The sequence below is a fragment of the Gallus gallus genome, chromosome 2, assembly GCF_016699485.2.
Source record: "Gallus gallus isolate bGalGal1 chromosome 2, bGalGal1.mat.broiler.GRCg7b, whole genome shotgun sequence".
Classification (NCBI taxonomy): domain Eukaryota; kingdom Metazoa; phylum Chordata; class Aves; order Galliformes; family Phasianidae; genus Gallus; species Gallus gallus.
The window spans coordinates 93243933-93267972 of NC_052533.1; the positions used below are offsets into that span (position 1 = coordinate 93243933).

Here is a 24040-nt window from a genome sequence, read left to right on the forward strand (position 1 = left end):
ATTGACTAAGAGTGTTTGTATACTAGAAATAGTAGAATGTGCTTGTTTATAGCATAACAACTTGTATTGAGTACCTCATAACAGATCATCCTAATTGATATCAATAATTAATTTTGTTATTCTTGCAGGTTATGGAATCCATAGTGTTACCTTGTCTGACACTCTTACGGAAACTCATATATGCTGATTCAGATGTTCGTTTGTCTCTAGCACAGCAATCATCTTTGTTGCTTTTACTTTTCAGAGGTGAAGATTCTGTTTTGATTTTAATACGTAGGTAGAAAGAAAATGTGTGAAATATGTTAAATGTCTAATCAAAAGCATCCATGAGTGTCTTAGATAACTTCAGGGTCCCTGATATTATAAAGAAAATATTGTTTGCTAGTGTTACCAATGCTGTGAAGATGTTAGCAAAATAGCTGTGGAATAAAAAGTTAACCACTGTCCTTCTATGTACTATCAAATGCCACTATGTTCCTCACAATTTTTAAAGTATCTTTTGTTTTATTCAGTTTCGCTGATATTCCAAAATGATCAAGCTGTTTTAATGGAAGCTACAGTATTGCTTTGTCTTCTGTTGTTCGACGAAGTATCAAGAACAGACATGTGGTATGAAAAAAAGTTATTCAATTGCATTATCTTAATCAAAAATTAAGATTTTCATGAAAATTAGTTTTGTTTGGATATATATGTAAATTATCCACAGAAATTTAATATGTTCAAAGTGGCATGAATTACTTATTTGCATGTCAAATGAATTGTTTCAATATTTAGATTGCATGTTATATAGATCTACTTGGCATGTGTAAGTGCTTTGTACTTAAGTGTTGAGTACATTTATTTTCATTTTCAAAAAGCCCTGGTTATTCTCTAATCTATGTTTTCCATAAATGGAAACTGCACTAATCAAATAACTAGCTATAGATGTGTTGCTGATGATTTTCTAACTCAATTAGAATTCTCTTATTTACTTTGACTTTCAAGTGTAGTGGTTGCCTTTAAGTCAAAGGACTTCAGCTAATGTTATATTGTTATTTTAAATTAGTATGTACATCAGGAAAAGATATGCTCTTAAAATACACACACATGGGATACACTGAAAATGCATGCTTGTCTCTCATAGAAAGAGAGTACATAGGTCACTTCAAAGTAATGCTTCCTATTTATTTCCATGGAAACTACAACAGATGCAAAGAGCACAGTAACAATTGTTTGATAGAGTAAACTCTCAGCTAGAAAATACTTTTTCAACGTAGTCAATGCCATTTGCTATGCATTTTCACTAGCGGTGTGTAGGAGCCTGAATGCTGCGCTCATAAAAATATGCACCAGTGGAGGTGACCCGCTGTTGCCACTACTGAAATACACTGTCTCGCTGTGCTCTCATCCACTGTTTGGTCTCCATAAATGTTCAGCAAGCACTGAGGTAATGTCAATGGGTGTCATTTTTTCTGCATGGAGGAATCATGCACTCTTCCATGTCAGATGCTGTTTTGTCAGACTGCCTCTCTGCTGCCATCACACGGCAACAAAATGTAGTGAAATATTGGCAGGAAGGTTCAACCTCTGCTGCCATACCATCAGTGTTTGCCTTTGATGTCATAGGTCAAAATAATAAAATAAGAGACAGTACTTTCAGAGCAGACTTGTAAATAAGCCTGTGCTTTGGTACTTGATTTCATTTTCATGTACATTACATCTCCAATAAGTATTCTATATGTATATGACCTAAGAACTACCTGAATATTGCATAATCACAAAGAATCACAGCTTATTAATATAAGCGTATTCAGCAACGACTTCTTCAAGAGCTATTTGTAGGGGAAAAAAATAGCTATATCTGAATCATAATGAATAGCTACAGCATTAGTAGATAATCAAAGTTAACAATAAGAAATAACTTAATCTTTCTTGCAGGACTGAGAGCATAAGCAAAAATGGTCCTGCCCTACCTGCCTTCAGTTTACCTGTTGCTGTTGTTAGACGGTATGTTGGCTTTTTGTTATTGTTCTTTGTTTTCTTTGGCTTTTTTTGGGGGGGTAGTGAGGGGAAGGTAGGGGTTGGCATTGTTCGTTTTTGTTTGTTAGTTTGTTTTTTCACTAAATTTAGGTCCTTTACATTTTCTGTCCTCCCTAAAGAATAGAAGCAAAGGAAGGCATTTGGTATTAAATCCAAAGTTGTCTTCTCTTTTAAGTGATAAATTTGGAGTATTTCACCTATCCTTTTTTTTTTCTGACAGTTTTGAAAACATTATTTGCAAATTTTAAAAATTGTTTGACCGGAGCATTTAATTGTTGCTTTTCTTTGTTTGTTTATTTATTTAAGATATCATCTCCCAGTCAAGATCACTGCTCATCATATAGTTAGCCCTAATTCCATTGTAGTGCCATTGTCTTCTGAATGCTTGTCTATGAAACCTGTGTCAGATATGCTAAAGATGTCTTGGAATCTGTCGTGGTACCATGGGACTGAAAACCTGTTGCAACTGAAAAATTACGAGAAGCAAGCAGAAATGTGAGCTGTTTAATCTTGACTTTAAATCTTAATATATTTCCTTTAAGTATATGCTCAACATCAAACAGCAGTACATCTTGTTTATAGTTTGAAAATGTTGTCTTCTAAATGTAAAAGATTGCATCCCAGGAGTTGTAGATAAGTTATCATGATAATACCTAAATCATGGAATCGTAGAATTCCTCAGGTTGGAAAAGACCTTAAAGATCATCACATTAAACTGCAACCTAACCATACTACCCTAACTCTAACAATCCTCCACTAAATCATGTCCCTGAGCACCACATCCAATGGATTTTAAACACGTTCAGAGACGATGACTCAACCACCACTCTGAGGAGCCTATTCCAGTGCTTAACAACCCCTTATGTAAAGAAGTTCTTCCTGATATCTAACCTAAACCTCCCCTGGCACAACTTGAGGCCATTTCCCCTTGTCCTGTCACCCATCACCAGTGAGAAGAGACTGGCCCTGTTCTCGCTGCAGTCACCTTTCAGGTATTTGAAGAGAGCAATAAGATCTCCCCTCAGCCTCCTCTTCCCCAGACTAAACAGCCCCAGTTCTTTCAGTCACCCCCTGTAGGGCATGTTCTTCAATCCCTTCACCAGCCCTGTTGGCTTTGTTTGGACCTGCACCACCACCTTTCTGTATTGAGGTGCCCAAAACTGAACACAGTACTCAAGGTGAGGCCTCACCAATGTCGAATACAGGGGTAGAAGTACTTCCCTAGTCCGCCATTCCTGATACAAGCCAGGATGTCATTGACCTTCTTGGCCACCTGGGCACACTGCTGCCTCATATTCAGCTGACTGTCCATCAGTACACCGAGATCCCTTTCCATCAGGTAGCTTTCCAGCCACTCTTCCCCAAGACGGTAGGGTTGCCTGGGTTGTTGTGACCAAAATGCAGGACCTGACACTTGGCCCTATTGAAACTCATGCCGTTAACCTTGGCCCATTGATCCAGTCTATCCAGGTCCCTCTGTAATGCCTTTCTACCCTGCGGCAGATCAACACTCTCTTCCAATTTGGTGTCATCTGCAAACTTACTGAGGGTGCACTCAATCCCCGCATCAAGATCATTAATGAAGATGTTAAATAGAAGCAGCCCCAGTACAAAGCCCTGGGGGACGCTACTCATGACTGGCCACCAAGTGGATTTAACTCCATTGACCTCAACTCTTTGGGCCCAGCCATCCAGTCAGTATTTCACCCAGCAGAGTGTATGCCTATCCAAACCAGCTTCTCCATGAGGATGTTGCAGGGGACAGTGTCAAAGGTTTTACTGAAATCCAGGTAGACCACACTGACAGCCTTACCTTCATCCACTAAGCGGGTCACCTTGTCATAAAATTAAATCAAGTTTATCAAGCAGAATCTACCATTCATAAACCCATGCTGACTGGGCCTGATCCCCTGGTTAACCTTTAATTGATTTATGACGGCTCCTGAGATTGTCCTTTCCATAACCTTCCCTGGCCCTGATGTGAGACTAATAGGTCTGTAGCTACCAGGATCATCTTTCTGGCCATTTTTGAAGATGGGCATCAAATTTGTCAGTCTCCAATCTGCCAGGACATCCTTGATTCTTCAGGACTGTTGAAAGATGATGGAGAGTGGCTTGGGAACCACATCCATGAACTCCCTCAGCACTCTAGGGTGCAGTCCATCTGGCCCCATGGACTTGTGATTGTACAGCTTTTGAAGCAGGTCCAAAACCATTTCCTCATCGATTATGCATGGCCTATTCTGTTCCCCATCCCTGTCTTCCAGTGCAAGGGGCTGTGTGCCCAGGGAACAACTGGTCTTCTTATTAAAGACTGAGGCAAAGAAAACATTAAGTACCTCAGACTTATCCTGATCCTTGGTCACTGTGTTCCCCTCTCTGTCCAACAAGGGATGGAGATTCTCCCTAGCCCTCCTCTTACTGTTTATGTATTTATAAAAATATTGTTGTCTTTCACCTTAGTGGCCAAGTTCAGCTCTAGTTGGGCTTTAGCCTTTCTAATTTTCTCCCTGCACAACTTAACTGTATATTTGTAATCCTTGTAAGTTGCTTGCACCTGCTTCCAAAGACCATAAACTTTCCTTTTGTTCCTGAGTTCCAGCCAAAGGTCTCTGTCCAGCCAAAACACTGGAGAATGCGGGCATCGATCCCGCTACCTCTCGCATGCTAAGCGAGCGCTCTACCATTTGAGCTAATTCCCCTCCTTACATAGGTAATCAAGAAAATTTTCTTTACGTGCCTTGGTGAGTCCTTTATTAGCAAGGTTTCTGAGATTCTTTATACTGATTGTATACAGAACTCAGCATCCCTGATAAATCATTTTTATTTTAATGTACACCATTCAAAACAGAAGTAATTTCTTAAAAAGAAAACAGCATAGTCTAAGAGGTCAACACCTACTATGCCATAGAGGAAAAATTCATTACAAACCATGAATGACACCTTTGGAAACAAGTTTAAGAGAGGTGCCCTCCTTCCAAAGACTTCAAACAGCTCAGGATTTGAATTCTTGTGGGGTGGTTTGTTGGTGGTGTGTTTTTGGTTTTGGGCTTCTGTTCTGTTGTTTTTGAGGTGAAAAAAGAAAGGGGAAAGGATTGGTTAACAAAAATACATCTTGAAGGAAATTTGTATTTTGTCTTCTCATATGAACTGAAATAATTTATGAGTATACTGATAGATAATTTTCTTTTATGCCTTTTCAGATTTTTAGACACACTAAAACTCTCCTCAGAAGACATTCTTATACTGAAAATTACTCACACAACCTATGGCCTGCAGGACTGTCTTAATTCAATCATTCAAGCAGTATCCCACAGGGATGTTAAAGCTTCTCTCATTAGGCTCAGCTTTTATGCTCTGAATGACAGACTTGCTTTAAAATGTATCTCTGGATCTTGTCAAACCATTTTGAAGAGCATTGTTTGGCAAAAAGCAATAAATAGGTAAGCATACTGAAAGCAAAAATGAATTACAAATATGTTGTTTAAATTATGAAGTTCATAGTTTTCATATCCTCAATTTTAAGGATTTGATAGCCTATGTACCTTTGATTCTGATTGTTTTCTGTGCATGTAGTTAATCAGAATGATCCCATGGAAAATTTATTATGTGATCCTGTAGTTGACTTCTGTTTCCTTGTACTTCCTAAAGCTAATAGATGAGACTAACCACAGATTATACAGGTAATGTTAACATTGGCTTTGCTTGTATGCTATTTTTATTCTTTTTTTATTTTTCTGATTTTCTGAGTGTTTGGATTGTGCATGTTTTTTCTTTAATTAGGAGTGGAATTAATTTCTGTTTATAAAATGCATCATCTGTCTGTTTGCAAATAGATCTTTAACAATACAAAATGTGTAATTTAGCTATTTGCAACCAAACATGACTGTTCTGGATGTGCTCAGTTCTGAGTATAATCCACCTCTGAGCAGGGATTATTCATTCTACTGCAGTTCTCCACTAGTTCTGACTTTAAAGTGCTGTTTAGAGCCTACAGCCATGTGATTCAAAGCATAAGTCCATTTCTTTCTAGTGTATAGTCTTGTATGTGTTGATGACAGACTGGTATATCAGTACAGCACAAGTTCTGTTAATTGTTTTGTGTTTTTCTTTGGTTGTTTTTTGTCCATCTGTCCAAATTTTGGTTCTAGTGTATGGACTGAGAATCTTCTCCTGTATACTGCTTAGGAAAATGTGAATGATTTGTTCCATACCAAGCTCAAGCTACAACAATTCTCATAACTTATCAATACTTTGGTGCAGTATGTAAAGCTTGTACTGTTTTGGTTGCTATCTTCACTCAATACAAGTGAAAGTTAACTTTTGAAAGCTTTCAGTATTTTCACTAAATGCAAATGAGAAGGAGAATGATTTTATGTGTGTGTTTGTTTTCCTGTAGCTTGGGATCTAGCTAAATACAGAAATAGTTGTTTGGGCATATCAGCTTAAGGAATTAGCTTCTATCACTTCCAAAGCTTGTTAGTAACAATTGCTTAAAAAAAGAAAAGAAAAAGATAGGATTCATCCACAAATGCATAGAGAGCTGGGTGATGTTAGTTTGTGCTCACTCTCACTAATCTTGTGAGAGATGCATGAGGACTAGAGGAAAGCAAACATCACTCCTGTCTTCAAGAACAGCACATGAAGGACAGGAATTGAAATGAAAGACTGCAGAGAAGGTGGAGCCAGATTCCTTTCAGTGATGCCCGGTGACAGGACAAAGTGAAATGAGCAAGAACTGAAGCACCGGAGGTTCTGTCTGAACATCAGGAGGCACATTTTCACTGTGCAGAGCACTGGCACAGGTTGCCCAGCAAGGTTGTGGAGTCTCTTCCTTAAAGATCTTCAAAAGCCACCTGGACGTGGTCCTGAATAAGCAGCTCTATATGACCCTACTTGAGTAGGGGAGTTGGACCAGGTGATCCCAATGGATAGATGCCCATTCCAAGCACATTGTGTATATAATGTTGTCATTTGTTTATGTCAAAATGGCAAAGTATAAGAATACCATATTTAAAGTATGGGATATTTAAAATCGTAGAATCATAGAATGGGTTAGGTTGGAAGGGACCTTTAAAATCATTTAGTTCCAACCCCCCTGCTATAGGCAGGGACAATTCCCAGTAGACCAGGTTGTTCTCAGCCCCATGCAGCCTGGCCTTGAATGCTTCCAGGGAGGGGGCATTCACAACCTCACTGTGCAACCTGTTCCAGTGTCTCACCACTCTCACAGCAAAGAGTTTCTTCCTAATATCTAGTCTAAATCTACCTGTTTCCAGTTTAAAACCATTTCCCCTTGTCTGTTGCTACATGCCCTTCTAAAAAGTCCCCGCCAGCTTTCCTGTCGGCCTCGGTCAGGTACTGGAAGGCCACTGTAAGGTCCCCCTGGAGCCTTCTCTTGTCCAGGCTGAAGAGCCCCACCTCTCTCAGCCTGTCCTCATAGGGCAGGTGCTCCAGCCCTCTGATCATCATCATGGCCCTCCTCTAGACCTGCTCCAACACTTTCTGTCTTTGTCTCTGTTCTTTTTTTTCTGTCTCTTCCAACACACAATTCCATGTCTTTTAGTGTATGAAGTAAATATAATACAGGTGTGTTTCAGTTTAAATATAACTGATATAATTCCTTTTTTATTATTTGTAGTTATGTCAGATATATTTAGATAGTTCCAAGTTTAGTATAGGCAACTCCTTATTTGCTTAATATTATATTTGCTTAGTTAATTCAGCCCTATTATACTGAGATTTTAGCACTCTTTTAATTCTCTAAAAGTATGAATATATATACTCTTATTTTCATTGCAGATTTTTGCAAGTACTTCCAGCTTCTGCTGAGGATGAGAAGCTTTTGGTAGATGTCCTAAGATTTTTAAACAAATTGTGTAGAGAGCAGAGAGCAAGCTTGGAGGCAGATCATATAATGTGGATCCTGAAATCATTGCTTAAAAACGTAAGAATATAAATATAAACTTGTCTTGCTGTGGTGTAGGTAACAATAATAAAATGGTTATATACAGCCATGTAAATGTAGTTAGCTATGTGTAGCTTTATGCAGAGCTCTATACATACACTATATATGCATTTATATTAAGTAAATAGCTGTACATATGAGTATGCTTACTTACATAGCTGTATGCTTAAGTATGTAACTGTGTTATCTATGTAACTCAAAGAATGAGGTTCTCTGAGGGTATATTGTGACTTTCTGCATGGTAAAGAAATATAAATGTCTGTCTTGGATTAAGAACAAGATTTGAAAGTTGAGACAGAAGTTTTTGTTTTCAGTGTCTGTTGTTTCAGTTTTGATTTAAAATGGTTGCAGTACATTTACATAAAATATTTTTATAACCCTGAGGAAGGTATTATATGAGCGTATACAGTTCATACAGGTGAAATATAAAATGCAAGTATAATATTGGAGGAATATAATTTGTTTTTATTTTCAGTTTTTTAGATGTGTGCTTTTCATTTGAGATCTGTTCTACCTAGTATTATTCATTAAGATGTACAAGAGCAAGTAGGAAATTAAAATTAAAAAAGCAGTATGAAACAACATTTTTTGTACTTGTCAAAATATAGTAATTCAGTCTTATTATGTGAAAACTAGATTCTAAAGATAAAAATGATGACTGCAGTTGTATAACTGCATTACAAAATACTGTTCTTCGCAAAGCAAGTACATAATGTAATCAAAGCAAGATTGTTCATGGTCTTACAAGGGTTATCATATATTGAGTCTGCATGCATTTACATTTTCCCATTTAAAAATACAGTTTAAACATTTAGAAGAAAGAGACTACTGATCTTCTTCTCAATTGTGTAAGAACTGATGTACTTCAATTTATATGGTTAACAAGAAATCCTTTAAAATGTGGTAGATATGACTAATTAATACCAGAAAATCTTGTGGTGTGTTCGTTGTTGTTGTTGTTTCAATTTACAGAAATATTTCTTCGTAAAATAAATTATGATTATGCAATTTGTGATTTTTAGTGCATGTGATTTTAAAGCACCAAACAGAAAACTGGCTTTATTGTGTTTATTAAAATAGAATTTAAGCAATGCATTATGTGACTGTATTTTTATTCTTTTCTCTTAGAAATCAAATTCCCTTTTGGGCCTCTTGGTGCGACCAGAATCCCAAGTGCGGGATGAAACAGATGAAATACAGACTGCTGTCAGACAACAACTGGATAAAGAACTCATTCATCTTTTTAACATACTGCTATTTTGTTCAATGTCAGTGACTGACAGGTACAGTTGAAACGGAACTGACTGTGTCATTCTGACTGGGATAGTAATGCCTTGTGCTACTGCATCTTAGTCAGTTTGAAAATAATTACATTATGATGCAGTCATGGTAACTTTTAAAAACGGAATATACTCCTCTTTAAGTGAAGGTCAACAGTAGCTACACCTTTTCACAGTAAAATTAGGAAGTTAAGGAAATTGTGAAGAAGTGCACTAATGCAGTTTTTCAAAAAATGATAATTAAGTTGATGGCACTGAGAAGATGGGCTATTTCTTTTTCACTACTGGAAATTTGCTCAAGTGATGGATTGATTTTTCTACTAGTTACTTATAGGAAAGTAAAACAACAGAATATCAGCAAGTATTTATTTCCATCCACTTCCTTTTTGCTCCGTAGTGTATCATTGACTATATTCGTGCACACTGGTTATTTTTAGCTCACCTACTTCCAGCATGAGATGCCATCCTTTTTCTCTTAGTCAGACAAACAGAAATTAACTTCCATTAGTTTTTTTTCCCTAAGTTTATAAAATAATATTTTCACACCAAATCCCTGTATCCAAGTGTATTCTAAGATGCTAGAATTGCAACTGACATATTTATCTGTGTGCCAAAACATACTGCTTGTAAAGATTCCTTCAAAGTGCTATCTTTATCATTCTTCCCACTCAGTTACTCAATTTCTAAATAAAACGTAAGAAAAAATTGACAGCTAGAAAAAGAAGGATTACAGAAATCCCTGCCAGTTATGTCGTCTTTATTTTCTGTCTACCTGGATGATAGATTTGCAGGAAATATTTAAAAACTTGATGCCTGAACCAGAACAAACATAAGCAAAATCTTTGTGACTCTTGTCACTCTGAGTTATCCAGTGTTCTTGAACTCTTGCTCTTTTATATGCTCATTAGAAATTAGAGTTCTATCTCATTTGTCCTTTTTTGGTTAAGCAGTCCTATTCTGTAATTTAGGTTCTGCATTATTTGGTGTGTAAGCCAACAGTTACTAATTGATATGCTGAGACCCGCTTACTAGCAATAATAATAATGATGCACTGGCCTCTTAGAAAATAATTCATTATAATAGCTTTATGCTGCCATTTGATGTTTTTTTTTTTTACTTTTTATAATTAATCCAGAGAGGGCTTGGAACTTGCTGGCTGTTTCAGAACTGAACTGGCTCTCAAGCTGCTACAGTGCTTAAGGCTAACAGATGCACCACATTTTTATGGACTTCCTTCACTGGAGAGAACATTGAGAGGAATGGTTCATGTTACTGCACTTCCAGACTGGAGTACATATTCTGCTACCACTGAACCTGTCACAATTTGTAAGAAATACTTAACAGGTCTTCTTGAAGTAAGTAGTTTATGTTATAACCTAACTTTTTTTTCTCAATGCTTGTAAAACACTGTGTAACTAATAACACTATAATTTTTATGCTGTACTTCCAGAGAATATCATTACTATGAAAGGTGCGTTTCTTTCTCCAAGACAATAGCTAAAAGATTAAGACTAAATTGAGAGACTTCTATCTTTACTTAAAGGAAAAAAAAAAAGGTTTTAAAATTAATTTGCTTATGATAATTGGCTATATTATATGTGCCTTCCCATTCCCTTTATTAATCAGAATTTGATATAGAAAGTTGATTTATTTATTCCAGTTCAAGTCCCAAGAAAAGATAGAAATGACCCATGTTCCTGAACATAGAATTTTGGAAAATAAACTGTATTTTTAATTTCAAACATAGCAGAAAAAAAGCTGGGTGCTATAAATGGCCTGTTTCCAACAAAAACGAATTTGAACTCTGATTGAGATTACAGTATTTAGCCAGCTTTCTGTTTAATATTGTCCTTATTATCTAGGTCCACTATATTCTTCATTTGAATAATTATTTCATTTAATAACTGCTGACCTTCAAGAGTTTAACCATACAGAAAAATGATGTATGAGTAAGTGACTCATAGGTAAATTATTAAAATTTAGCTAAAAGGGTGTGTTTAATAATTCACCATCTTTCCATGAGTTTAATTTATGTGTGTGCAGTGGTTTATACTCTACCTGTGTACTGCTGTGTAAAGCTACTGTGAACCTATTCCTACACTCCCAGGTTATCTCATCATTTTATGTTGAATGGGGAGGAAATGCTATGTCCTTCATGGGAAAAGGTGTTACAAAAAGCACTGTTCTTTGTTTGCTTCACTTATCTCATGAAATGATGGCTCAAGCTAAGGATACAGTGAGTACATTATGGTTCCCCTTATCTTGTCATTTTTGATGGCTAAGCACAGTATTTTAACAGATATAATTCAATAATTTAGTGTAGTCATTCTGGAGAATCACAGTCAACTGCAGTTAATACCTGTGATTGTCACTTGTGAAAACATTTCAGTATGATGAAGTACACTTTGTATTTGGAAATAACACTTTGTTTTTTGTGGAAAAAGAAAAAAACAGTATTCCTGCTAGTATTCCAGTTTTGATTTCTACAATCCTGATCGTGCAATCTTTTGTGATTCATTAAATCTTGATAAAGTTTATTGAAGTGCAAGGATGACCGAGTATTAAGTATACTGTAGGAAGACTGTAGCCTTTAAGGAATTAAATCCTAAGTGAATGAATGAAAGAGGGGAATTAAATTGATTTTTATGTATGTATTTATTTTTAATCATGTAGAATAATATGTATAGTAGCATAATGAATGGTGGTGGGTTTTTTGTGATTGTAAGTCATAATGTGCCAGCAGCAATGTCCAGATTACTAACGTTTTATACTGTTATAATAATAGTTTTAAATCCTATTTAAATAGGAATACAAAGTTAACCTTCTTACTCTGCAGGCAATGTTGTACAGGAAATATCCTGAATAACTGTTTTAAAAATAAAACTTACAGTTTATTATTAATGCTAACTTAAAACGTACAGTCTAATGAATTGAGATTAAAACTAGTTAAAATTCAGGTGGCTTTTAATATTATTTTGCTCATTAGCAGTATTATGAACCAGTTTGGTTCTTTGTTACTTAAAGAACCACCTTACTAAGTTGTACATAGACTCCTTTATCTCATAGCAATGGACAGAAATGACTTACAGTTGTTCATAGAGTACATGAGAAATAGAACAGATGCTTAGTACGTGATAGAGTTCCTACAATGTTTTATTTCTTTCATTTCTTTGATATTGCTTTTGGTCATACTTCACTTGCTTGGGTGTATTTCGTTTTGTATTTTAATTCTCCTTCTACCTCAAAGACTGTAAAAGACTATGTTTACTGTTATTAATATTGTTGAGAAGATTTGTGCAAAAGACACTGTTCCAAGTGAGGCATCCAAATGCAATCATCTGTTTTGTAAAAAAAAAAAAAAAAAAAAAAAAAAAAATATACAGGGCTGAGACATTCTGAAGATGCACCTATAAAATTTTGAATTGCATAGTTCACTATGAACATAATTCATTGTACAGTGCCATGATTAAACAAAGCACAGTGAGTATGTGGTGGGTTTTTTTTGTTTCTTTGGTGTTTTTTTTTGTCCTGAACTAAGGAGCTGTACTTGCAAAGTATGAACTCATGGAATCTGCAGCTAAGTAGTATATGGCATTTAATCACATGGTAGGTGCACAAAATAATAAATTAACTGAAGAGATAGCTGTACATTCTTATTCAGCAGTTTCCTGCACACAAATCACGTCTCTATTGTTTTTAATCATTTAAGAAAAAATAAAAAATGTATGGAGTAATTCCTAAATATTCCCAATATTTCAAGTAAAATATTTAATCCCTTTAGCACTATTATCCTAATACTAACCAGAAGTAGTCACAAATGTAATTTTATTCAGTAGGTGGAGTCATTACAGTATATGTATGTTTATAGAGACAATAAACATCTTTTTCCTGGAGTATCAGTGTTATGTACATTTAAAGTAGTTTAGTATGCAACTGGCAGCCCAGGCTCTTGATAGGCAGGCATGGCATTGAAAGATTTAGAAAATAATTTCTTACTTTATTTTCTGTTTTCTGATCAGGACTGGGTGTCTCTTTGGTCTTTGCCTTACAATAACAGTGAAGATCAAGTTCCTTCTCACCTAGGTCTGACATGGCTGGTTCCTTTATGGGTAGATAGAGATCCTGAGGTTAGTTAATGCAAAGATGGTAACTTACGACACCTAGCTACGTGCATGTTTTTTGTTTCGGGAAGTTAATATTGAAACTACTGATTTGCATTATTTTAAATATTACTGACTGTATCCTAAATAACAATACCAATAAAGTAGGGAGAACATTTTCCTATAAGCGCTCTGAAAATCCTTCCCTGTATCTTCACTCTTCTATCCTCTTATTCGTCATTTATGATAATGAATCATAGGCAGTTTTTATCAACATTGCTTTAGCTCTAATGCAGAAATATGTATTTAAACTACAAATTTAGAGGAAATGTATCTGATGCTAACCTGTTAAGTTAGAAGTTTTTGAATCGGAACTATTTTTAAAAGGTAAAATGTGAGAATATTGAATATATATTTAAGTATTCAAAAATTTATTCATTTTGTTATTTATACATATTGTAGTTATGACTGTGAGTATAGAGCCAGATGAATGCAGGAAAAATAACTTGTCTAAACAATTTAAAGCCTTTTTAAATGATTCTGTCTAAGCTACAGATTTAGTTGATTGAACTCAACAATAATTTAAAAAATGTCTTATTACTGTAAGTAATGTCATTTTCTATTGTGTTTACATGTACTAGGTCAGATTTACTGCGCTTGGAATAGGATCAGCTCTTACATCTCTTGAAATAGGTTGCATTGCTTTAGCAGAGAGTTGCCAGAACATTTCAGGAGGGTTATGGGGAACAGTGTTAAACATCTTTCTAGACCAATCTGAATGCAGCATGGTGCGCAGGGAGGTATGTTTCTTGTCACATTCTGCTGTCTTAAATTGTTGTGGGTAGTTTGTTAGGGAGAAAACAAATAGCTAGATTTTAATCTGTTTTGTTCTATTTACAAACGCTTTGGTGTACCAGCTTGTCACCAGTTCTTTAGTAAATATCTCCTCATTGCAAACATGAAGTAATCTAATTTGCTTTTTTTATCTGTATAGACCTCTCTCTCTCTCTCTCTCTCTCTCTCAACTCTATTTATAAGGTTTCCTTTTTTATCCACATGAACGTAGAAAATCTTTGTTTTGACATGTATCTAAAACAATGGAATAACAACTATCCTGTTCAATCGGATGTGCTTTATTGAACTATGATGGCTAGGCAGTAATGTTGATGCATTCATTTCTTTTAGGCTGCTTTTATTCTACAAAATCTCCTTGTGATCCCAATTCCTACTGAAGATCTAAAAGACTGTGTTTGGCAAGTGAGTGATTATTACACTTGATGATAAAGTTTATACTGTCATGGAGAGGCATTATTTGATATAAGCTTATGTCAATATATCTACAAAACAAATTTAAAAAGTTACATCTGAGATGACATTTTTGAAAGAAATAAGTGAATAGATAAGCTTCTTCCACCTTCCAGAGAGTTCAGGAAAACAAGTAAAGCTTGATTGTATAGTATCTTAGATCATGTATGTACGGTATCTACGGTATCTTATGTATAACATCTTCGATCTCCAAGAAAGCTGCATTACTTACATAGTATCAATTTTTTAAGATAAGAATTGGCTAGTTATTTTGCTTGGAATGCAAATTGATTTTAGGTGTGTAAGAAAGAAAAAATTCTGAGAAAGCAGTGTTTAATGTAGTGTTTAATATTTTGAAAGAAAGATGAAAAAGCAAGCCTTCCCGAAGGAAGATGAAGTAGCTTTAAATACTTTTTTAAGAGCATGCTCAGGGCTATGTCCAGCTGGATTTTGAATTTCTCCAAGAACAGAATCTCCGCAACCTCTCTGGATAACTTTTTCTCGTGTTTGACCACCCCTACAGGAAAAAATGAGACCTTCCTTCTGTTTTACTTGGATAAATTGTTGCTGAGTCACGTGTACCTCACATGCACGCATCTTGCAGATCTGCATTTTATAGTATCTCTCTTTACATATAATTATAAAGGAAGATGTTCAAGTAGTCTGTAACATCTGGCTCTGGTTTCAGCCTTTGGATATTCATGAATTTATTTTTTTTATTAATACAAATAATTCTTTAATAGCATGGGATTTGCAAGGTGAAACCCATTGTGACATCAATATAAACTTGCTGTAAACGTGTCAATATTAAAAGTTGCTTTTTAGTCTTTAAACATTTCAGTGACTATGGTGAAGTGGCAGAAATTGAATATAGTTGAAGAACTCAGAATGAATTCAAATGCAATTAATGAGTTTTGAGTCAATTCTTATTAAGAACATTTTAATGGAGATTGCTCATCACCTGGTGAGGGCTCATACAGAAAGATATTAGACAACACTTTATGGCAATGGGCAAATAAAAAGTGCTTAAAATATAAACAATAATTAAAGTTATAAGATACCGGCAGGATAAAGTACTGTATTTCAGATCTACGTTTTTTTTCAAATGTACAATTAATAAGATAAATTGTTTCTAGACCTTAATGCAATCAAGTTTAAAGGAGACCAATTAAGTTTATTTGGGTGAATAGCAGGAATAATATACCATAGCCTAAGTAGAACATTCTTATTTCTTCCCTTAAGTAAATAGGTTTGGGAAAGAAAAGGCTGTTACTAGAGCTTTTAGGCTCTAGTACTGCCTACAGTGTTGCTTTTATCCATTTTGTTTGCGTCGTGATAGTTTATTTTGCTATGTTATTTTAAAGAGTGACCATGGGAGGCACTTTGTAATAGATCAGCCTGTATAAGGTATGCCAAGATTGTAAGGTACTGCATTTTCTGAAAATTGCTGAAGTCAGAATGCATTGTGAGGGGAACTCTTTCATTGCTCCCATTATGCAATAAAGTGATGGGCATAGCTTTTTAGAATGAATTTTGATTGAATTTATGAGAATTTCTAAAGTATACATTTGTCATTGTTGATATAATCCAAGCATATTGCTGACAGTGTACGAGCAGTTTTATAATTCATTATAAGCCATTTGTATGAAGTAACATTGTTCTTCAAACTATTTGACATCTCATTCTTTACCAGTTAGTATCAAAGGCAAATGGTCAAAATTGTCTGTTTATGTATTATACATAACAAAGGATCATCAGTAGCCATTCAGAACTCTGGCTATAGCTTATCCTGTATCACAAAATAGTTCCACTCCTTTTACTCGATCCATTCTTTTCTTGGAAAAGAAGTTTGTATTCAGTGTAAATAGAGCGGTTAGGGAAGATGTATAGCCTCCTAGGGATAAATAGCATTTTTTCAGATGACTTCATTGTCAGTGAAGAGCAGAAGTAGATCAAGCACAAAGGAGAGTTTCCATTTAGTTTTACAAGATGCCTCCTAAAACTTGCATAATGTAATTTTTTCTCTCAGTCGGAAATCTTTTGCTGGTTAATGTTTTTAATTTTAATGAAAACAGATGCTAACAGATTAATATTATGACTTTGTTTTCTTCTGTTAACACAGAAAGCACTTTGTAACAAACAGGCAGATCAAACTGCTGGAAACAAAACAAACAAACAAACAAAAAAACCAAACTCGTCTACTATCAAGCATTTCTTTTAATGCATAGACACAGCTCTCTAGTGAGTGTTCCTGAAGTCAGTATTTAAAAATAAGTGACTGAAAACCATTCTTCAGAGATGAAATCTCTATTTTATTTTCCAAACAATTGTGTATCATAAATTGACAGGGGATAGATGTAGCGTAACGGCTGTATGCTTTTATAACAGGATTACCTGCTCAGGATATTCACTCACCTTGTTAAGAGCGTATTCTCTCTTCAAGAAAACTTTTGTGTTATTTGATATCTGTAAGCAGAATTAAATGAGAAATTTGTAACCGCTACATAGGAAGTGATAGAAGGCTATAACTTAGGGGATTTAAGACAGTATTTTTATCAGAAGACTTTATAACCTTAATTCCTCAAAAGTTAAATATCTATTTCCATTCTTCTAAATGGAATGTTTTTGTAAAACTTTCTAAATTAGCGCAGTCTCAACATCTAAATTTGACTGCTAGAATCTGTTGATCTTTAAAACAGCCATACATATACAGACAAACAGTATTAGGCTTAAAGTTGTGTTTTGTTTGTTGCTTCCAGTTTATTTTTATGTAAAAGATTCCTTTAAAGAAATTCATTTTGTGAATTTCATGTTTTCAGGGACCCTGTGTACATGATGAAGAAACCGGCCTCTCCCAGACTGGAAAACCTGCACTTAAGGCTCTTTTGCATCACTGTCAGTTTTACAAACATTTGATTCAGATGGTGAAACACTGTTACCTAGGTTGTTACATGTTTGATGTGAATTCTTCCAAGGAAGACAACCACATCATTGAGAAAAGTGGTTCAACTGGTAAATTATGTTAATCTTGTATTTTTAACTTAGCGAAGTAACATCTAGTGAAGTAATTCATATTAAAGATGGAATTCAAATAGAATATGTTAGCCATGAATGTAAATGTTTTCAAGTTCAATTTTTACCTTAGAGTTCTAAGAATAAGTGGATCATCGATTCAACAAATTTCAGAAAAAGCTCAGAACTGTTTTTTACATGTTCAAAAAATTTATAGATGGAAAAAGATGTAACTGGTTCTGCAGTGCATTACCTTGCAAAGTATTAGAGGTAAAATACTTTTTACACTTGTGGCTTTGACAGAGCAGTACAGTCAAAGTTTAAGAAAAAATACATAGGTATATTACCAGGAGAAGAGGCTGACCCCCACCTTACTGCAGCCTCCTTTTAGGTAATTGTAGACAGTGATAAGATCCCACCTGAGCCCCCTCCAGACTGAACAAGCCCAGTTCCCTTAGCTACTCCTAATAATCTGGACTGTGCCCTTCTCTGAACATACTCCAGCTCCTCAGTGTCTTTCTTGCAGAGATGGGCCTAAAACTGATCACAGTACCTAAGATGTAGTCTCACCAGTGCTGAGTACAGAGGAACAAGCACTTCTACAGTCCGGCTGACTACACTATTTCTGATGCAAGCCAGGATACCATTGCTTTCTTGGCCACCTGGGCACACTGCTAGATCTTGTTCAGCCAGCTGTCAGCTAGTACACCCCAGATCCTTTTCTGCTACACAGCTTTCCAGCCACTCTGTCCCAAGCTTGTAGTGTTGCATGAGGTTGTTGTGACCAAAGTGCAGGACGTGATCTTGTTGAACCTCATGCAGTTGGTGTCAGTCCATTGTTCAAACCCAGATCCCTTTGTAGTTCATTCCTACCCTCAAGAAGACAAACACTTTTTCCCAACTTCTTGTCATGTGCAGACTACTGAGGATGCATTCAATTCATGGAATCACAGATTGTTTTGGGTCAGAAGGGACCCTTTTAAGATCATCTAGTTCCAACCCCCTGCTGTAGGTAGGGACACCTCCCTCTAGACCAGGTTTCTCAAAGTCCCATCCAACCTTGCCTTGAATGCTTCCAGGGAGTGGGCATTCACAGCCTCATGCAGATCATCAATAAAGATATTAAGTAGGACTGACCCCTGAGGAACAGCATTCATCACTGTTAGCCAGTTGTGTTTAACTCCATTCACCACCACCCTCTGGACCAGACCATTCAGCCAAGTTTTTAACCAGTGAAGAGTATGCCTGTCTAAGCCTGTATAATCTGGTGCTATACTGTTGATTTAATCTTTTTCTACGTATGAAAACCTGAAAGTCTGTTACTAACAGGTCTGCTATAGGATTTTCATCACTATTAGTTCAGAAATATTTACAAGTTGATTTCACCTTCATTATATTTATGAGTATTGATTCACTTGAAATTGCTTCTCTTAAAACATGAACTTAAAGATTTTTGAGGATGAGGATGTCAGCTCATGTTTGTACTGTAAGATCCCAAAATCAGTACTTTTAGCCTATTCCATTTAAATAAATCTGAATTATTTAAAATTAATGAAGGCTATGTAACTGCACTTTGAGCTAAATGTAACTTTTCCCATGCTTTTTTGTTATATCAGAAGGTTGATTCAATTCAATTTCTGTTTATTCAAGGGATTTACTGGATAATACTACAGTGGTACAATATGTAGAAAAACTTAAGTATTTTGAGACTCTGAAATATTTTGAACATTTGAGAATAACTGCTTAGCTACTTTATAGCATGAAAAATGTTTTGAAAGAGTTATGCTCTCTATTGGTCTTGCAGTAAGAGGAATGCTTGTTTGATTCTGATGTTCTTTTCTTTCTCCTCCATACAGATTTTGATGATTCTCTTAATCTTTGGAAGGTTCTATCCAGTCAGAGCCCATCTTCACATTCTCAATCAACATCAGAAACTATGGTAACTTCCAGAGTAACCTCTTTATGCCAAATGCACTAGTTTTGCCAACTATGCTAAATGTTACTAGTGATATACTTTGAGGAAAATTAACACTGTTGTAAATGCAAGAAAAAACTTTAAATATCAGTTTAGTTTAAGAGCTGAAACTAAGTTGAAATTAATTCTGAATTAGTTTTAGGATGTTGAATTTTAAGTCACTTAACTAATCTAACTAAATGCACAGAACAATGTTAAATTCTGCAGCTACTACCAGGAAGATACACTCTACAGATATTACTCTATAATCAGATTTATTGACAAAATGCAGTCATTTTTGTCTGTAACCGTCACTTCTGCTTTTATTCAAACCATCCTTTTAGAAAGAACCTGTATTTAGATTATGCAGCTATAAAACTGGGACAGTGAAAACCACAGAGGCATATTAGGTTGAAGATGCATTTTATGTCGTAATAAATACTGGATTCCGTAGTGTTTTTCTAAGGTATGAAAGTGCCTCTAGATAGATGCAAAAGACGTAAGAAAGTGGATGAAACTTGTTTCTGGACAGGGTGATTCCTGAACTTAAAAACTCTAAATGCTTACTGTCTTTTAAAATATCAAATGCAAAGGAAGAGGAAGCAAAAAGTATATTCTTCCAATTCCAGAATGGATTTACAGTACTAGATGAGACAATGGTTAAAGCTTTTATAATATCCATTAGTTACCTAGTAAAAATTATAAGTTTTCAAAGGCTCAACATAACTCTAACAAAACTAACGTATTGCATTGGGCAATCCATTTTTAAAATTTTGTTTGAAGTTCTTTGATGTATGAATAATCATCTAATGTAATGTGAAAGTCACAATACTACAGCTAGTATAAATATCAAAGCTGTCACAGCTAAGTGAAGTTTTTTAAAAGGTATTATAAAATACAGTGTAAGAAAATTACTTATGTAATAACATTATCTCAAAGGTTTTTTTCCACTTGTTCTGCTTATAAAGGAGCAAAATTGTTTCTGACAAGTTCTTGGCAATACCAAGTAAAGTGTTTGCCGTAGACCAATAGTCATATATCTAAAGAAGAGCTGAAGTCACCCAACTGGCGAAGGGGAAGCTCTGTCTATGTAGTACTCCTTCTCAGGAAGCAGCCTAGGCCCAAGAGCTGCTCTCCCTTCAGTGTCTTGCCCTTACCTGAGCTCAGCACGGTTCCACCCTGGGTGCACCCCTTCTGAACACTGGGAAGCACAGGTGCAAGCAATTTGCCTGTGCTCCCTGGGCCAGACACACCCCTTCATGCTATGACCTAACTGTTCCCCTACACCACTGTATTCTTTTATGAAAGAAAATACTTATATTAAGAACATGATAGGTCGTATTCATGCTCACTGTTTCACATTTCAGTTAAAATGATCCTGATTAATAAATGTTACTGCTGAAAGTCAGTACTTAAGGCACCCTTAGTGTTTCTGTATTGTTATAGTGGTTTGTGTTTCTTTTGGGGTTAAAAAAAAAAAAAACCAACACATAGAAATGTAGTGTGGTTTTAATTTGCATTTTATTTTATTAAAGTGTTATTTGGGTAGGGCAATTTTAAGTTTGCTGATTACAGAATATTGGGGCACTGTCTTTACTTTGAAAATAATTACTTTTGAACTAATTACTCAGATGTTTCTTTTCTGTTAAACAGATGTACTGATATAACAAATACTTTGACTGCATAGAAATCAGGAAATTGATGCTTACACAAATTATACTTAAAAACCAAAAAACAACAACAAAAAAAAACACACACACATTTAAATAGAAACTGCTCAATGTTTCCGAATTGCTTCATACTGAATAGAATGTTACTTTCATAAAGAAGTTGAACACATTTTGTTCATGTTACTTGAGGTGAAAGTTAAATTTCAGCAGTTCTTACTAAAGTTGACTATTTGATCTACTTAAAGTTGTGCTTGAGTTCTTATGAAGGGCTGGAGAGTTCATTATATCATGGCTTGAGTGGTGTAAAAAGAAGTACTTTTGAATCTCCTAGGTCAAATTAATGTATTTTTGTTTATATGTGTAAAGTAGCACATGATAGTTTAATGTAAAGGCTTAGCTCTACAGTTCCATTTAAAAAATTGACCACCAAAACTAACTAAAGCTGAAAGTATATGATGATAGACTCATTTGTATCACTCTTCCAGATGTTGTAGACTTTGTATTTAGTAGGATTATGCTCTTACTGTTCTAAGTAATATTAAAATGTGTTATTTTTTTTAAATAAATGTGATACATATGTAGATTTCACAGAAAACCCTTGCTTGTCATGAAGATAACTTTTCATTTGTCTTGAACGTTGATTAGCACTATGAACTCTTTTAGCAGCTGTAAACTTATTTTTACTGATTGTCTTATTTGACCTTAAAAAAACATACCAGTGCTTAACATGATATTCGGTAAATTAGCAAGCTGGAAGGAGAAATAGGAAGATCTGATATTCCAATACTGGTTTTATTTAGGAAGGGAAAGACACAAGGGAATTGAGGCTAAATACAAACTGTATTTCAGAGTGCAGTTAATGTCTATTAAGTGTCTATCTAGTAAAATTTGGAAATAGTTTTTAAAAAAACTTCAAACTTTACTTGCAATCAGACACAATTTATTCCTCTTATAAATTACCTCCACACTTAACTTCTTACTGGTTGGCTTAACGTTTTCCATTTTGATGTACAAGGCAAAGAAGTACTTGTATGAAGTCATTAACGAAAGTTTAAAAATATAGGGATATAATCATTTGCAGTACACTAGGTGGCATACTTTCCCCATCACAGACAAAAAGAAGTTTGCAGGCCTTATTGAGGGAAAAATATTTTTCTGAATGATACTGATTTGATGACAACAGCCACCAAGTAATCGTGAGTTGCAGGTAAAAATACTTATGTTGGAAACTCTTTCCTGATTTATTTATTTTTATTCTTTTAGTTATTTCTACATTCGTTCATTGCATAAACACCAATCTAGGAAGATGCAACTCCTTTTTGCTTCTATTAGCCACATCCTGAAGATCTTTCTGGAAACCAAAGTGATGGTTTTCATTTAATTCTGTAAATTGATATTAAAGACAGCTGGATTCTTTTTTTAATGTATTTGAAACAAATTCTGACATATAGCAAAAAACAGTTTTACTTTTCAGTTTTTTCAGATTTTGTGTAATCTGTGCTTTAATTGAACTATCCACTGCCAAAGACTTTTCACATAATTTTAAGTGAAAATAATATCTAAGTTAATTTTAGGCTTCATCATTTTTCCCACCCCTGTTTTTTTCTCCAGATTTACAAAAATAAAAAAAAAAAACAGAAAATTAAAAACCAGGTATATTCGTAGCAGAAACTATTATTTTCCTTCTACTTTACCATATAAAGTAGTCTGACAGAGGTCTTTAAAGGCTATCAGTACAATTCTACACAATTTATAGAATGAAGAATGGCAATGTGGGAATGAAATCAATGATTCAGGGTCACATAAAAGACAGCAGGAGAGCTGAATTACTTATGCTCTGACTGATACATGCCGTATTTGTGTCTTTAAGATCTCAGTGGATTCCATATTTTTGTCCAATTTATTTTTCTGTAAACTAAACTGTGGATGTTGCTGTTCTGAGGAAATAACTATGTTTTGTCTCTTATGGTATTTACTACTTAATCATTATTATAATTACACAGAATTTATTTTAACCAATATATTTGGTTTCTATTCATTATTATAATTGAGAACACTACACAGCATATACACACAAACTTGTTTTACTCTGTGTAAATACATTAGGTCTGTTCTGTGCCCACGGCTGCTTAGCAGAATGAGCAGTTATTTAAAAATTAAGCTATGGCTCAGGTTAAAAATCTAAAAACATTTCCCAAATAGCAAAGTCATGACCATTCTTACCTGTGAAATCTTTGTCCTATTTTATAAATAACGTGTATTTTATTTTCAGGTTCTGTGGTTACCAAATTGTTCTACAGCTAAGCAATTTAAACCTTTGAAAAAAGAATTAATCATGGCAAACCTATTAAAGTAATACCAGAAGGACTGTATACTAGTTTAAAAAAAGAACTTTTATTCATGTCTAGTAGATAAACGGTAAAACAATTTCAACCATTGAAACTTGTTTTCACTGTGATGAGTTTTGTGTTCGTTTTTAATTGTTCTAGCCTGCAGTCATTGTCTCCCCATCATGCAACTTTTTTTTACCCCATTAAACTCCCTTGCAAAATCTGTTGTTTTGCTATTAAGCAGCAGAACACTTCATTGCTCCCAAAAAGAGTGGTGGCAGTAGCCAATATCCTTTTGTGGACATGACGTCCTAGACCTCCAGCTGATACTTATCAAAGGTGATATATAGAAGTGGTTATATCTTTTATTTCCTGGAAGGCATAACATCATGGAAATAACTT

General features: G+C 35.0%; 1 protein-coding gene and 1 non-coding gene across 8 annotated transcripts in view; one reads left to right on the forward strand and one right to left on the reverse strand.

Annotated features, from left to right (window-relative positions):
* RTTN (rotatin) overlaps positions 1-24040 on the forward strand; it is an 80630-nt gene that overhangs the window by 32510 nt on the left and 24080 nt on the right. For 6 of the 7 annotated variants that reach the window (XM_015282392.4, XM_025147287.3, XM_025147288.3 and 3 more), the window contains 14 exons: positions 129-246; positions 513-609; positions 1918-1986; positions 2326-2514; positions 5223-5462; positions 7822-7966; positions 9116-9270; positions 10403-10622; positions 11375-11503; positions 13287-13394; positions 14009-14167; positions 14553-14624; positions 17492-17684; positions 19541-19623. In XM_015282392.4, the coding sequence (XP_015137878.2) occupies positions 129-246; positions 513-609; positions 1918-1986; positions 2326-2514; positions 5223-5462; positions 7822-7966; positions 9116-9270; positions 10403-10622; positions 11375-11503; positions 13287-13394; positions 14009-14167; positions 14553-14624; positions 17492-17684; positions 19541-19623 (1977 nt within the window). Of the gene's footprint in view, positions 1-128; positions 247-512; positions 622-1917; positions 1987-2325; positions 2515-5222; positions 5463-7821; positions 7967-9115; positions 9271-10402; positions 10623-11374; positions 11504-13286; positions 13395-14008; positions 14168-14552; positions 14625-17491; positions 17685-19540; positions 19624-24040 lie in introns of all 7 variants that reach the window. The other variant, NM_001256543.3, reaches the window with a different exon arrangement.
* On the reverse strand, positions 4649-4721 carry TRNAA-AGC. Its single transcript has one exon. It is a non-coding gene; the product is annotated as a tRNA-Ala (tRNA).